The 15,148-nt window shown below is 41.2% G+C and overlaps 1 protein-coding gene across 6 annotated transcripts in view; it reads right to left on the bottom strand.

The window, feature by feature from the left end:
• LPP (LIM domain containing preferred translocation partner in lipoma) overlaps window positions 1–15,148 on the bottom strand; it is a 696,555-nt gene that overhangs the window by 16,803 nt on the left and 664,604 nt on the right. For all 6 annotated transcript variants that reach the window (XM_021071250.1, XM_021071246.1, XM_021071248.1 and 3 more), the window contains 2 exons: window positions 8,325–8,503; window positions 1,502–1,622 (listed from right to left, as the gene is read on the bottom strand). In XM_021071250.1, the coding sequence (XP_020926909.1) occupies window positions 1,502–1,622; window positions 8,325–8,503 (300 nt within the window). The remainder of the gene's footprint in view (window positions 1–1,501; window positions 1,623–8,324; window positions 8,504–15,148) is intronic.

Genomic DNA, 15,148 nt, shown 5'->3' with positions numbered 1-15,148 from the left:
CTTGCTAACTTTAGTAGAAACTCTTAGAAAAGGCCACAACTGCTGTGCGTCTCACCTCTGCTGTTTTCCATGACAGCAAGGGGGTCTTTGAAGTTTCTATCTGAATTTGACAAATAATGAAATTTTAGTTCAAAAAGGGTGTTGCCCAGAACACAACAGTAGCAGCAGCAATAGTTATGCCTCCTGGGAAGGTCAGCTTTACCCACATGAACAAGCAGATATTTTGCAGCTCTAGAGGCAGTCAGGAAAACTCGAGTGATGGAACTAAACAGAATCTTTTCATTGCAATAAAAAGAAGAAAATTTCATAAATGAAATGATTTTAAGCATTTAATAAGCTAACATCAACAATCACCTGGGCACCCTAAAGAGCCCAGAGTTGACCACAGTGCTGGAACCACCAATGCCCTAATTCTTAGAACCAAAAGGAGTGACAATGGGAGAATGCTGAACAAGTGTGTTTCACAGGCGGCAAGTGAGCAGCAGAGAGGGAGGTGATTTGTCCAGTGTTATGCAATGTCTGTGATAGGTCTGCTCTCTTTTAATTCAGGGTTGCTCTCAGTCTATAGCGTTTTTTTTTTTTTTTTTTTTAATTGCAGCATCTTAAAACAAACTTATTGTGTACTGCTCTCATTTGATCTGGGAGGAGGAAAGGTATACTTCACGTAACTCTTAGCACCAAAAACGAAACCATGAAAAGTCAAAGCCTATTGGTTGGTAGAGCAAGGGTATGAAAAATATTGGGAAGCCTTGCTCCTTTGAGTCTCAGTTTCTCCATCTACAAAATGATCTCTAGGATGTGTATTAATTCTTTCAAACTTGTGATTCAGGTCAGTTGTAGGACTGGACACTGCTGTTTCTCTTTGGTCATAAAACCTAGGGTAAAAGCTGTAAGTTTTTTATTCTCTTTGCTCATGTTAAAGCCAGAGAGAGGCATGCAACTTGGGCTATAGGGCAAAACAAGGCACAATGCATAAAGCAGGTGGTCAGTTACAAGTCAGGCAGTGAATGGAATAAATGCAATCCTGGAGAACAGGGATGGCCCCGCCAGCCCCACCAGCAACACTAGTCTCTGTCTTAGGAAAATCTCCTCATGGGACTAGATGAGACAATCTCATGAGGACGCAGTAATAAGGAAGTTCACATTATCTCTTGCTGCACTCAGAAGAGCTGGTAGAAAAAAGAAAACTGATTCAAAAGAGGAGCTCTGGGTAAGTCATACACATAGCATAAGACAATGTTTTAAAATTATTTTCTAGGTGTGGTTCCCCTTTAATACTCAGATTATAGGGGAAAGACCTGCTGCCCTTTGGTGTGTGAATGAGGACATGGCCCTTGGGCAAGAGGTCTCCCTTGTTACCTCCAGCCTGGATTACAGGTCTTTGTAAAACCCTAGTCCTATGAACACAGGCACTAGGAGTTTCCCAGATTTCACAATTGCTGTATTTATGAAAACCTGGCTCTAATGAGCCTGGCAGGGTGTGGGGACGCTGACCACAGACCTCACACCGGTAGCAGTGAACATGGAAATCACGATCCAGAGCCACGATGCGGACAGTCTCCTCCTGGCCAGGGGCCGGCATGATAGGCTCCTTGCACACAGAACAGCGGGGGGCAAATTTCCTGAAAATGGAGTGAGAGTTCTGGTTAGATACTGAAGATAGACACTGACAAGAAGTGAGACACTGACAAGAAGTGAGGCCCAGAGGTGAAAACCAAGAGCCAGGACATTTGGTCTGCCATCTTATGTGACCTTGAGCAAGTTGCTTTCCTTTCCTGTATCTGCTTCTTCAATTTAAAATAAGGGATTTAGGAGTTCCCGTCGTGGCGCAGTGGTTAACGAATCCGACTAGGAACCATGAGGTTGCGGGTTCGGTCCCTGCCCTTGCTCAGTGGGTTAACATCCGGTGTTGCCGTGAGCTGTGGTGTAGGTTGCAGACACGGCTCGGATCCCGAGTTGCTGTGGCTGTGGTGTAGGCCGGTGGCTACAGCTCCAATTCAACCCCTAGCCTGGGAACCTCCATATGCCGCGGGAGCGGCCCAAGAAATAGCAACAACAACAACAAAAAGACAAAAAGACAAAAAAAATAAAAAAATAAAAAAAAATAAAATAAGGGATTTAGACATGATGATATTTGAAATCCTTTAGACCATAAATATCATGATATTTGATGGGGTGAGGGGAGTGAGTGTGTAAACTGTTTCTGCATCTAGGAGCTACTGGTGCCTCCGTGTGTGGCGTGGCATTCACCTGTGGATAGATCGCAAACACAAATCCTGGGCTTGGGCATTTCAGCCAGAGGGAAGAACAAAGGTCCTGCGGCCCCTAGTTGTTTCTGACTTTTGCTTCCTGACTTTTCTATGTGCTCCCCAGGCTCTACCCAAATATCCTGAGGTTGGTAATGTTGCCCCATTACCAATTATTAGAGTCTTTTTCTTTGAAATGTCTTGAACTCTAGGAATGAGCACAAGAAACCTCAAATACATATCTTTTCAAAACAGTAAAGGTTAGTAGAGGGAGTTTAAATTTACCAAACCTACTATGGCCAAGTCTGTATTTCTTACATTTTGAATGTGTTAAACTTTCGTTCGAAAGGAAAAGGTTAAAAAGCCGTCAAGTTCCTAATCTTTAAAGGACTTCAGCACTTCCAAAGGGTATATGTATATGAATACACAGACTTGTGTGTGTGTGTGTATATACACATATACATACATACATACATATATATACACACACATTTTTTTTTGTCTTTTTGTGTTTTCTTGGGCCACTCCCACGGCATATGGAGGTTCCCAGGCTAGGGGTCGAATCGGAGCTGTAGCCACTGGCCTAAACCACAGCCACAGCAACGTGGGATCAGAACCGAGTCTGCAACCTACACCACAGCTCACAGAAACGCTGGATCGTTAACCCACTGAGCAAGGCCAGGGACCGAACCCGCAATCTTGTGGTTCCTAGTTGGATTCGTTAACCACGACGGGAACTCCACATATACATATATTTTTAAAGTTACCTATTGGTGAGGAATTTTAATATTTCCTAATCCCTTAATATTCCTTAACATGACCAATGTCCATAACAATTTTTTCTCATAACAGATGAAGAGGCCATGCAACCATCTGTATCTTCTGGAAATTAGGTGTGGCATTTATGAAGATGTGAAATGAGACATGATTTGAAATGGACATGGATAAGAACTGAAAAGATTAAAAAAAAAAGACTGTGCAACTCAGTTTTTCCATGGAAATGGTTTCAAGATTAATGATGTTAAAAATTATCTATTTGTAGTGAGACTTAAAAGAGAAATAATGAGAGTAATCTAGCACTTTGCAGAGCACTTTATGGTTGTCAAAGCATTTTTACATACATTATACTCTATATGTACATATTAATTTTCCTGGAAGCACCCAAAAGGTATCTGTATGGCTGCAATCTAAATAAATATGAATTAAACAGCAGATCAATTGATTGCTATGAAAGAAAAATTAAAAAGATCATGGCACAACTGCAGCAGTAATCAGAGTTGTTATAATTGGTATTTTATGCAAGAAGTTTATACTCAGAGGTAAAAAAAAAAAAAAAATGCTTTGGACTACCTGATTATTTTTGAATCTGGGTCATCAGTAGTGATATAAGCAGGCTTCTGGAATCAGCTGCAGAATTTCCTTTCCCCAAACCCACTGGGACTGTAAATTCTGTGAGGTCAGAAGTGTGTCTTGCCTACCACTTTATTTGTGAGTCTTCCTTAGTGTCCCCAAGTAGGATTACTTACTTCTCGAGGATAAAATAGCTTTCCCTGAATTTGCCTATTTTAGTAGTAATTATTTGCATGTCTTTGGGGACCTCCAAACTGTGAACTTCCAAAGGACAGGATTTGCTCTATTTCTGAGTTTCTAGAAATAACCACTGTGACTGGTACAGAAAGTCAGGCAATATATAATGGAATGAAGTATTTGCCATATTTTGCACAGAAAGATGTTGTTTCAGTCTTTATGTTCAGTCTCAAGGTCCTTCCTCTTTGGAAAAGCACAAACTGTATTCTTGCTGAGTAATGACTCCTTCTTACCAATTGGCCTCATTTCTATGATGGGAAAAGGCAAAGTGAAGAGACAGGAAGTGGTTTCCACAAGTTCCCACAGTGTTCCTTGGCCAGCATTTTGAGGATTGTTAAAAATCCCAGGTGGTCTATTTCAAGGCTCAACTCACTAAGCAGACAATAATAATAAAATTAATTTGATAAAAACACTTCTGATGATCAAAATAGCTACTATTTGTTGTGTACTTATTATGTGCCAAGCCTTGTTAAGCACTCTATACACTTGACCTTATTTTTTACTGATAGCAACATTATGAAGAAATATTTTTATCATTTCTGCTTTATAGCCATGGGAGCCAAAGCTCAGAGTGTGGTAGTCTTAATCATCTTGGGTCCTGGCAGATTTCTGGCCATCCACAAATGAATGCTGACTAAATAAATAAATGGATGCATGTAATCTCCCTGATAAGAAAGCACAGATAGGGAAAAAAGGCTCAATGCAATGAAAGGGTCAGTTAAATAAATCTGCTTTTCTGAGCTCACTGTCCTGGCACTGGGAGTACAGAAATAAACTAGGACTCTAGCAATCAGACAGGCAAGGGATATATATATATATATATATATATATCTGCATTTGTTCTATTAACATATATACATATCCTATCCTATTGCAAAAATGTTTTTTGGGGGGGGTTATTGTAAAACTATGCGTGTGTTTTCTATATTATTATGTTAAATGCTATCTGTAGCAAATTTACAGATAGGAGATATAAGTTCAAACATGGGGGTAGGGAGGGTTTGAAATCAGAGGAGGCTTCTTAGAGTAGATGGTAATTGAAGCGGGCCTTGAAAGATGGTCATTTAGGTGAACTGGGAAAGTTGTGTGTGGGTGGGTGGGGGGAAGCGGGGTGGAGGTGGGAGAGAGAGGAGGAGAGAGAATGGTGGTAGGAGAGGGTGGGATACAGGCAGTCTGCATCCAGTTTGAGCAGACTGGATGACTAGTTTGAGCAGTCATCTAAAATGACATATGGGAAAGAGTTTGGCCTAATAGGATGGAGGATTTGGGCCAACCCTGACTGAAGATAGTTATGGAGGGGATGGCCCATTAGCAAGGCTTTAAAAATAGCATTTCAGGAGTTCCCGTTGTGGCGCAGTGGTTAATGAATCCGACTAGGAACCACGAGGTTGCGGGTTCAGTCCCTGCCCTTGCTCAGTGGGTTAACGATCTGGCGTTGCCGTGAGCTGCGGTGTAGGTTGCAGATGTGGCTCGGATCCTGCGTTGCTGTGGCTGTGGTGTAGGCCGGTGGCTACAGCTCCAATTCGACCCCTAGCCTGGGAACCTCCATATGCCGTAGGAGCAGCCCAAGAAATAGCAAAAAGACCAAAAAAAAAAAAAAAATTGCATTTCAGAAGTTTGTTACTCAATGTGCAGTCCAAGACTACCTTGTCAGAAATGCCGAATCTTAGGCCCCCACCCCAGACCTACCGAACTAAAATCTGCAGTTTAGCAAGATCCCTAGGTGACTTATGAACGCCACCAAAGTTTGAGCCAAACTGGTTTAAAGGACAGGATTCTAAGCAGGTGAGATAAATCCCTTCTCCTGGGCCCCCTGCATCTCACCATAGCTTCTATTCCCAGGCTGCTCTAGTTACAGCCAAACAAATCTTCCTTGAAGGCACAGAAGCCTTTCTGCACTCTGCTCCCCTTTATTGCATGAGTTGATCCTTCTGCCAGGAATCTCCATTTCCCACTTAAAACACTGTGCTTCCAGAAGCCTACTCAGGTGCCAAGGCACAGTCCTCTCTTCTGGCTCTGACAGCTTAAGCCTTCACCTGTGCCTACCTCCTCACACTTAGCCTTTTCTGCCTAGTAGCACAGAGTCTGCACTTGCGCTCTCCCCTCCTCCTGGCAAGCCCCTTGTGGATAGCGGCTTCTCTCTACCTATTTCTACCTATGCAGTTTCTCTGCTGCTGTCTCTCTTCTTTAGCACTTAGCATAGTCACTCGCACATAGAGGGCTCTTCATAGATGTGGTTGAACTGAATTGAAATACATTTCCTAAAAACTCACACATGGAGGACCTGTTCAGAACAACCAAGAATCTGCGGCAGGCAGCTGTATCCCCCTCTGATCCCCTTCTCCTTAGCCTTCGATGCCCACCCTCGGTTGGACTTATAGCTGCCCTGTGTTCTAGTACTTTCAAGACTCAGAAACAGAGTTCCGTAAAATTTATCTTTAATTTTTCCTTGGGAAATGGGGAAAAGATCGAAAAGCTTCTGCTGCACATACCTGCCAATCTGTGGACCAGGCATCATTTAAAAAAAATAATTTGCATTTTAACTGGCCATTGAATTGGTGGTGGTGAGGAGGGTTAGGGTTTCAGATTCTTTTTGCCTTTCAGTTGCTCAAGTCTGCCTTCCTGGCAGACCCACACACATGTCACCAGTCACTAATCTCTAATTATGCTCCCCACTTCTAGAAATGAAAGATAAATGGCAGAGATATAAACTTACATTTGTCAGCATTGATTTCCTGTTTTAATTGAGGGGTGTAATATATCAGTCTTTTCCAGCAACAGAAACATGTGTGCTCTGATTATATCTATCAGTCTTTCTTGGATTAGGGCAAGTCTAAGAAAGGGGAGAAACAGTGACAGAAACACACTCCCCACTGGTATCTTTTCACTTCCCTTAAATAGACGCAGGTTTTTTTTTTTTTTTCTTTCATGTATAATTACAAGCTAAAAATATCAATAACGTGAAGTACAATTTATGCTGTGACTGCCCTTTCAAAGCGAGCCCTTCCTTGTCTGATTCAGGTTGAGAATTCCTGCCTCTGGGGTTTTTTAATTCATTCAGTCTCACATCTTTTGGTGAGGTTTTCACTTTCTTTGCTACTTGGAAAGTGGTCAGGAAATTCTTTTTTAAAATATGAGTCTCAGGTCCCCAAATTGCTTGTGGCAAGTACCTCCCGGTTGTTGACAATCAACAGAGCGGTGAAAATTAACCCACAAGACTGCACATCTGGAGGCCATAGAACAGATACCCAGACTAGTGAGCCATACAAGCTTCATGTCTTTGAGGGCTTCAGACTGTTCTTAAAGCCACTGCCCAGCAAACATGAGCCAGAAACCTCCGCGACAGCCATTTACAAACCGCATTTATAGCTTTCATATGGTTCCTAGAAATATGCAACCAATTAACCTAACCAGCAAACTGGCCAAATAAAAATAAGCAAAATGCCAAACTATACAGTTTTCATGAAAACTCCAGGTATAATAAAGAGGGGTCTACAAATAAGAGAAGTGATGAAGCAGGGACATATTTTTCCAGGCCCATCAGTTAAGTGGTCTTGATTTGTGGTTCTAGTCTCGAATCATCCTCAAAAAACTGCATTTATTTATCTTATTAGAAAATATCCTGGCTCAGGGAAGAGCTTAAGGGAGGGTGTGAATATGCTGATAACAGCATAAAACAGCCTCCCAATATGTGAGAGGCTTGCTTTAGCAAGAGGGGCTGAATTGTTCCCCGTGCCCATCCTCCCACAGCCTCCCATCTGTGGGGCGGTAAAGATGGAGAGGTCAGAACCCTAGGCTGTCACAGATGGGAAGCTTCAACGCAGGGTCTGGTCTAATGACCAAACTGAAGACCTCAGAGAAATTGGGCAATTTGTCCACTATCACACATCTTGCTCACAGTTAGGCCAGGGAGAGCTACCATGGGATCCTGCCTCTTTCTAGAACACATGCTCTGCAGCTGAGTCAACTCTCTCAGAATTAGAGCCACATGAAGAGGTGATGGGGGAGCCCCAGGGAAGCCATGAAGCAGGCCAGACTGGAGATTACCTGATATCAATCCCTGTACTGGAGGAGGGGATAAATAACCTTTTTTTTTTTTTTTTTTTTGCTTTTTTGGGCTGCACTTGAGGCATATGGAAGTTCCCAGGCTAGGACTCGAATTGGAGCTATAGCTGCTGGCCACAGTCACAGCCACAGCCACAGCAATGCAGGATCTGAGCTGTGTCTATAACCTACTCCACAGCTCATGGCCCACTGAGTTAGGCCAGGGATCAAACCCACATCCTCATGGATACTAGTCGTATTTGTTTCTGCTGTGCCAGAATGGGAATTCCCTAAATAACTTCTTTTTAAGGTCCCACCAAATCCTGAGATTCTGTAGCTCAGAGAGGGAAGAATAAGAATGTGTAGCCCAGAGGGTAGGAGGTAAGACCAATAAGAACAGACTCCAAGAGGATAAGCAGGCTTCAGGAGGAAGAGTGGTCTGCCTACTTGTGGAAGTCCTCAATGCAGTGGATGAGGCCGCCAGCATCCACGGTGAACGGAATCCCATCCAGGCTGCGGTGGCACATCACACAGGTAAAGCAATGTGGATGATAGGCCTTCCCAGTGGCTCGCAGAATCCGCTCCATGATGGGCTTGGAGCACACGCTGCACTGCTCCAGGGTATTCTGGGAAGGAAAAGACAAATGCCAATGTTAGGCTGGGATGCGAGGAGCTCCTTTCTATAGAAACTTACAGCCCAATAAGCACTGTCACTGAACACATTGGGCTCATATGCTTATCACAGTCCTGGGGATGGGGGGAAGGCAGGGTGTTTTTCTTTATTACGGAGAGAAGGAAACACAGTTAGATGAATCAAGTGGCTTCTCTGAGGTCATGCAGGTACTGAGTAGCAAATCTAGGACTTAAAACTCACATTATCTGACTTCTACTCTAGTTCCTTCCCAGTGTAGCAGGGGTAATGGCAAACTTTTCCATAAAGGTCCATGCTGGCTTTGTCATAGCAACTCAGTTTTACTGTTGTGGTAGGAAGGCAGTTATAGATGGTGTGTAAATAAATGGACATGACTGTGCTCCAATAAAACTTTATTTACAAAAGCAGGCTGGATTTGGCTGTGGCTGTAATATGTTGACCCCTGAACTATACAATCCAGGATCTCCACTGGAAGAACACTATTACTTCTAAAACTTGATTAGTCATCAAAATCCTAGTGGGATCACCAAGGACCCATTTTAGGGAGTGGTCTTTCTGAGGACTGAGACTTGCAGAAAGCTTGCTGGTTGCAGGATCCAATCAGAGCTCAGCATAATCAATAGGGCTTTTGATCATTTAAAGCCTTGACTCAAACACCATCTCCAGGTTTAGTGTTGAAAACTCTCCATTGAAAGGTTGAACTTAGTTTTGAGAAGTCAATTTTAAAAGTCAATTTATCTGGCTTTAAAAATAATCCCCACCCCCTGCCAAAAGGGCTACCATTTATTGAGTCAGGGCTCAGAAAGACTGATAAAATTAGCTGTTAACTTTCCATCCTTCTCTAGAATCGCATGCTCTCTTAGCAAACAGCCTTGTTATACATGTAAGACGCTATATTCTCATCGAGATGTCTGGACTGATTCACTGAGCTTACAATCCAGAGTAAACCTGGGATGGGGATCTGATCAGAAAGATGCAGAACTGGAAAGGATGTGGAAATCAAGAAGCAATTCCCTCTCACCATGAGAACCTATAAATGGGCACAAGTCAGGGAATGAATGCCTGTAAGTACATACCAGTGTGCTTATGACTCAACTACAGCCACAGTCTCTGACTGGCTTCTTTGCTTCCATCTCTCCTCCTGTAATACTTCCCCATCCTCAGAGTGATTTTCAGTTTCATTTCCAAATAACATATATAATACCAAGTCACTTTCCTTCTAGAAAAACTTACATGGCTCCACCATGTGAAAAGAGCTAATTCTTTACCTGATATGCAACCTCCCTTTCTAGGCTCAGATTCCCCTAATGTCTCAGATTACTCACTCTTGTTCAAACCTATGAGAAACTTCTATACTTCTGAGCATTGGCTAATACCTAAGATGAATCATAATTTGCTATTTTGATCTTTCAAGGTATGGCTCAGAAGGCAACTCCCCAGTCAAGCCTTCGGTTGGAATAAATTGCGTCTTTCTCTCTCCTTCCTGAGCACTTAATTTACATTGCTTACTAGCACTTACAGTGTTCGCTGTGTTAAAATTATTTGCACATATATCTATTACCCCTACCATACTACAACTCTAAGGACAGGTTTTATGTCTCAAGAATGTTTTTCTCTGTCCCTTGCCACATCCAGTATACTACCTGGAATAAAAAGAAACCTAGGATGAATGTGTGCAAAAAGAACGAAGGAAGGAATATTGTTTACAGCCCACTTTGGCATCATGGTGCTGGCCTGACTCCCTTAACTCTGGAATCCAGAAGACGGTAAATCCATCACCATCCTCTCCTCAAAGCTGTGGTTGCCAGAGGTTTTGAAATTGCTTAGTACGCCTCTGGTCACAGTCTAAACTCATGGAAACTATTAACCTATTTTCCCCCCATTTTGAAGTGGTGAAATTAAAATAGCAGAAGAACAGAAGATGAGAGTCTGGAGATGACGATGGTCTGGACAATGAGGGCTCTGCTTCTTTTCTACCCTGGTGATCCGAGCTAATGTGGCTGGAAACTGTCTTCCCAGGGTTTGTGTTTGGCTTTTCTGAAGGTTTTAACCCCTCCTCTTTTTTTCTTTTTCTTTTAAAGCCAACCCTGTTATGGAGTTGAGCAAAGCAGAAAATGCTTGACCAGAAAATGTTTTTGTTTGCACTGATGTTTGGCTGCAACATTCAGTCTATTTACTCAAAAGCAGCAGCAACATATAAGGTTGCGTCAGTTTCTACAGAAAGACTTTATGGTCCATGGAAGCAATGTTTAAAGGAGAGGTAATCTGAACATTTCTGCTACAGAGGAAACCAGTGTAAAATATACCCAAAGTGAGACTATTGTAAAAGTGCCCCTGAATCAGAAAATAAAAGCCCCAAGAATGCAGCTGAAGAGAAGCTAGGACTAACAAATGCTCAAGGAGGACATATTAACCTTCTTGAGCCAGTTCCATTTGGCTCATGGACCCTGCCCTCCAGCTGCCACACAGAGCTCTCTGCCACCTCTTTAATAAGCTGTTTTCTTTTACAAGCCGAGACCACCTCATACCCTTCTTTGTCTAGAGAATATCTATTCATTCTTCAAAGTAAAGCTCAAATGTCACCTCTTCTGCAAAACCTTTCCTAATTCTCCCTTAATACTCTAAGCAAAATAAGTCACTTCTTCTACTCCATGGGATTGTATGATGCTTCTTTTACTCCCATAGAATTGTATGATGCTTCTGAATATCGTAATGTCCTTGACTGAAAGATTTATGTCACCCTCCATAACCAAACAGTGGCTACCCCATTCTCCCTATATGGGAGAGTTTTCAACCCTTCCATTCTCCCTATAGGTTGAGTTTTCTAGGAAATAGATTCTGAAAGAGAAATTTGCACAAAAGAAGGTATTGAACAGTGGCTTTGAGATAATAGGAAGCACCTGGATAGAGAGAGGAGCTGAACTATGATGCAGTTACAGCAAAGGCCTTTGATGGGTTCATGGAGAACTTGAGCTAGGATGGCTCTGAAGAACTGTCCTTTCTTAAAGCTAAGGGTAGGGCCTTTATACACCTGCGTCTGCCACTCAATGGATACAAGCTGCTTGCAAAGAGGAGGGATGATCTTGGGTGAGGAGATTCCCTTTAGTTGAGGGTGATCACCAGAGAGAGACTCAGCTATGAACCATTAGCTGCCAACAATCCCAGCAGCTGGGGGAGTGAGAGCCTCAGTCCTAAAGGGGATCTGGTCAGTGCACTACGGCAAGCAGCCTCATTACATAGTCTATGATACATGTTAAGCAACAGGGTAGCCAGGTGTGAAACACCTAGAATAAGTTGAATGAAGAGTCTCGATTTTATGGGTATTTTCCTTTCTTTTGTCTTTCTTTCTTTTCTTTCTCTTTCTTTCCTTCTTTCCTCCTTTCTTTCTTTCTTTCTTGCTTTCTTGCTTTCTCTCTTTCTTTCTTTTTCTTGCCACACCCAAGGTATGTGGAAATTCCTGAGCCAGGGATCAAACCCGTGCCATGGCAACACCTGGAGCCACTGCTGAGACAACAGCCTGATCCTTAACCCCGTGCACCACAAGGGAACTCCCCAAGATTTTATGCTTTAAACAAAAAATCCCATTGTTTGATGGTTTTTTTTTTTTTTTTAGTATTTTTAGAGAATGTTTTAAGCAGTTACTCCAATGAAAATATAGTTAAAGAGAGATATTAGAGTAGCAGAAAAAGTAAGAAACTATTTAACTGCTAAAAGGCAGAGCTTACAAACTTTTCTGAAATGATGGTAATACAACTCTGGTAAAAAACAAGACTTTAAGTGAAAATAAAAATAAAATCACCAACAAAATCTTGTATACAAAAACTCCCAAATGCAAGTGTTTTTAAAATCATATATACAGTCTGGTTATATCTTTTCTATCCTTGGATATTGTATAAATAACTTCTCTAATTCACAGGCAGAAAACCTGGGAGAATCATCTGAATATAAATGAAGCATACAGGTAACAAACACAAGCACTGACAACTGCTTAGATAATAAAGAAAATGATAACATTTCTAAAATTCACATATTGCTTAGGTGTACGTGTGTTTAATGTTGAGTCTTTATTTATTTAGTATTTTTAGGGCCCCACCCGTGGCATATGAAAGTTTCCAGACAAGGTGTCAAATCAGAGCTGTAGCCACTGGCCTACACCACAGCCACAGCAATGCCAGATCTAAGTTGCCTCTACGACCTACACCACAGCTCATGGCAACGCCAGATCCTTAACCCATTGAGCGAGGCCAGGGATGAAATCCACATCCTCGTGGATAATAATCAGGTTCGTTACAGCTGAGCCACAATGGGAACTCCAATGTTGAGTATTTTAAATCAAGAGACATAAGTATTTGAAGGGTTGGAAGACTATAAAGTATTGCCATTTAGAAATGTTGAGATTTTCATTTCATAAAATTAAAATGTGATCTTATATTCAGTCTTTATTGTATTTTTTTAGCTATGAAAGCAATGCTGGAACAGCAAAGACTCTTGGAAAGATAAGGGTGACATCTCATGTTCTAGATACAGTTTTGGTCTTGTTGAGCTAAGAATAAAAAGAAAAAGAAGGAGAGTTTAAAAATATTAGACTTTTAAAAGTCTTTAGAGATTATTCTAGCTCATGCATTTTCAAAACTCCTCTCACTTGCTTCCCTCTTCCACAACCCTTTGTTCGTGGAAACAATTTATCAAGGAAGCACACTCAAAAGAGTCCAAAATCACTTCTGAGTCAAGAGTATGAAAGGATGGAGCATGTGGGGGATCCACATAGTCCAGGTTAAAACCCATCCATCTGGTTCAATCACCAGCTTCAAGAAACTAAGGCATAGAGATGGAGAACAGCTAGAGGCAGATATGGATTTAGAGTATAGGTCTCCTAACTCTCCATCCAATATGTAACCCCACTGCCATATCACATGATACCTATTCCATATTTCAGTGGACATACTCCATACTACAAGTACAAGGCTGACGACCTGCAAGCTAGATGCATATAAATAGAGAGGACATATTGAGATCTTAAGATAGTTTTTCTACTGTTAATTTCACACGCTCCCACAGGAAAGACAGAAAACTCACTGTTTGATCCCTGGCATCTACAGCAGTATCCTTCCATAAAATTGATACTCCACAAATATTGATTAGATCATGAATCAGTTATACTCTGGTTAAGTACTTAACATAAAATTCTATTTAACTGTTCAGAACAAGTCTCCAGTGCAGAGCTTCTCAACCAGTAGGCTAAGACACAGTGTGCCTCAAACAGGTTTCAAGTGTACCACCTTTGGGAGTGTCATAAGAGACCAGAGGCCCCATAGTCCCTGAGCAGTCGCCTTGGGCCAGGAGAAGCCTCATCTACTCACTCCAATGTGTTGAATGAATGCCATCATTTTCCACATGAATCATGATGTCAAAAAGGTTGGAAAGCACAGCCTGTGTAGGTAGTCCCAACAGAATAGAATGTGACAATGAAGAGAATGGGGCTATGACTCAGCAAGCTCCATTGAAATGCCACTGATGTTATTTGAACTCAGATAATTGTATTTCTACCTTAATTTTGGAATACAAACTTATTCTTGATTCTGCTAATCAAGACTTCCCCAATAATGACATTACTTCTTGGGCTTCCTTTGCAGATGAACACATCATATTATTTTGGTAGTTTTCCTTATAAGCCTACAGTACAAAACTGCCCAACAGCTCTACCTCCCAGTAAGGCATGCATATCTTATTGAAAGTTTCTTTGCACTTTCTAAATGTCTTTCACCTATATCTATATCTTAATCTAAATCTATATTTTATCTGTATTTATATTGGATATGTGTTTCAAAGCAGACAGAAAATAACAATGATAAGCCTAATAAAATCCCATCTCTATGACTATCATTTTCCAATTATAATCAAAATTCCTACTCTATGGATGAGAATTCTAATGTTTCAAAACAGGAAAAATTTCAAAACTGATGATTTAGTTTATCAAATGGCATCAAACCCTTAAGATGTATTTTCTTTTAGAGAAAGACAAATACCATATAATATGACTTATATATAGAATCTAAAATAAGACACAAATGAACTTATCTATGAAAAGGAAAGAGACTCACAGACGTAGAGAACAGATTTGTGGTTGCCAAGGGGGAGGTAGTGGGAGAGGGATGGATTGGGGGTCTGGAATTAGCAGATGCAAGCTACTGTCTACAGAATGGATATTATCTGCTATATAGCACAATGAACCACATTCAGTATCCTGTGATAAAAAAAAACATAATGGAAAATAATGTGAAAAAGAATGTGTGTGTGTGTGTATCTGAATCACTTTGTTGTACAGTAGAAATTAATACAAAACTGTAAATCAACTATACTTCAATGAAGTTAAAAAAAGACGTATTTTCTGTTGATGTCATTACCCACACAAACACAAATGACAACTATAAAACACGTAATCGAAGATTCAGTAAAAGAACCTCAACACTCTTTATTTTTTGTTCACTTCTGCTAATCTTTTTTAGCACAACTCTTTGCATCCAATGCCTACGTTACCCCAGCTTTCTTATAAATCCCCCTTTAAAGAACTTTTCACATGATTTTCTGAGGAGCAGAGTTGCCTTCCCACCTTATTTAG

The sequence above is a fragment of the Sus scrofa genome, chromosome 13 (genome assembly GCF_000003025.6).
Source record: "Sus scrofa isolate TJ Tabasco breed Duroc chromosome 13, Sscrofa11.1, whole genome shotgun sequence".
NCBI classification, from domain to species: domain Eukaryota; kingdom Metazoa; phylum Chordata; class Mammalia; order Artiodactyla; family Suidae; genus Sus; species Sus scrofa.
The sequence above is the reverse complement of the archived record's forward strand: the minus strand, read 5'-3'. Positions and strand labels throughout refer to the sequence as shown.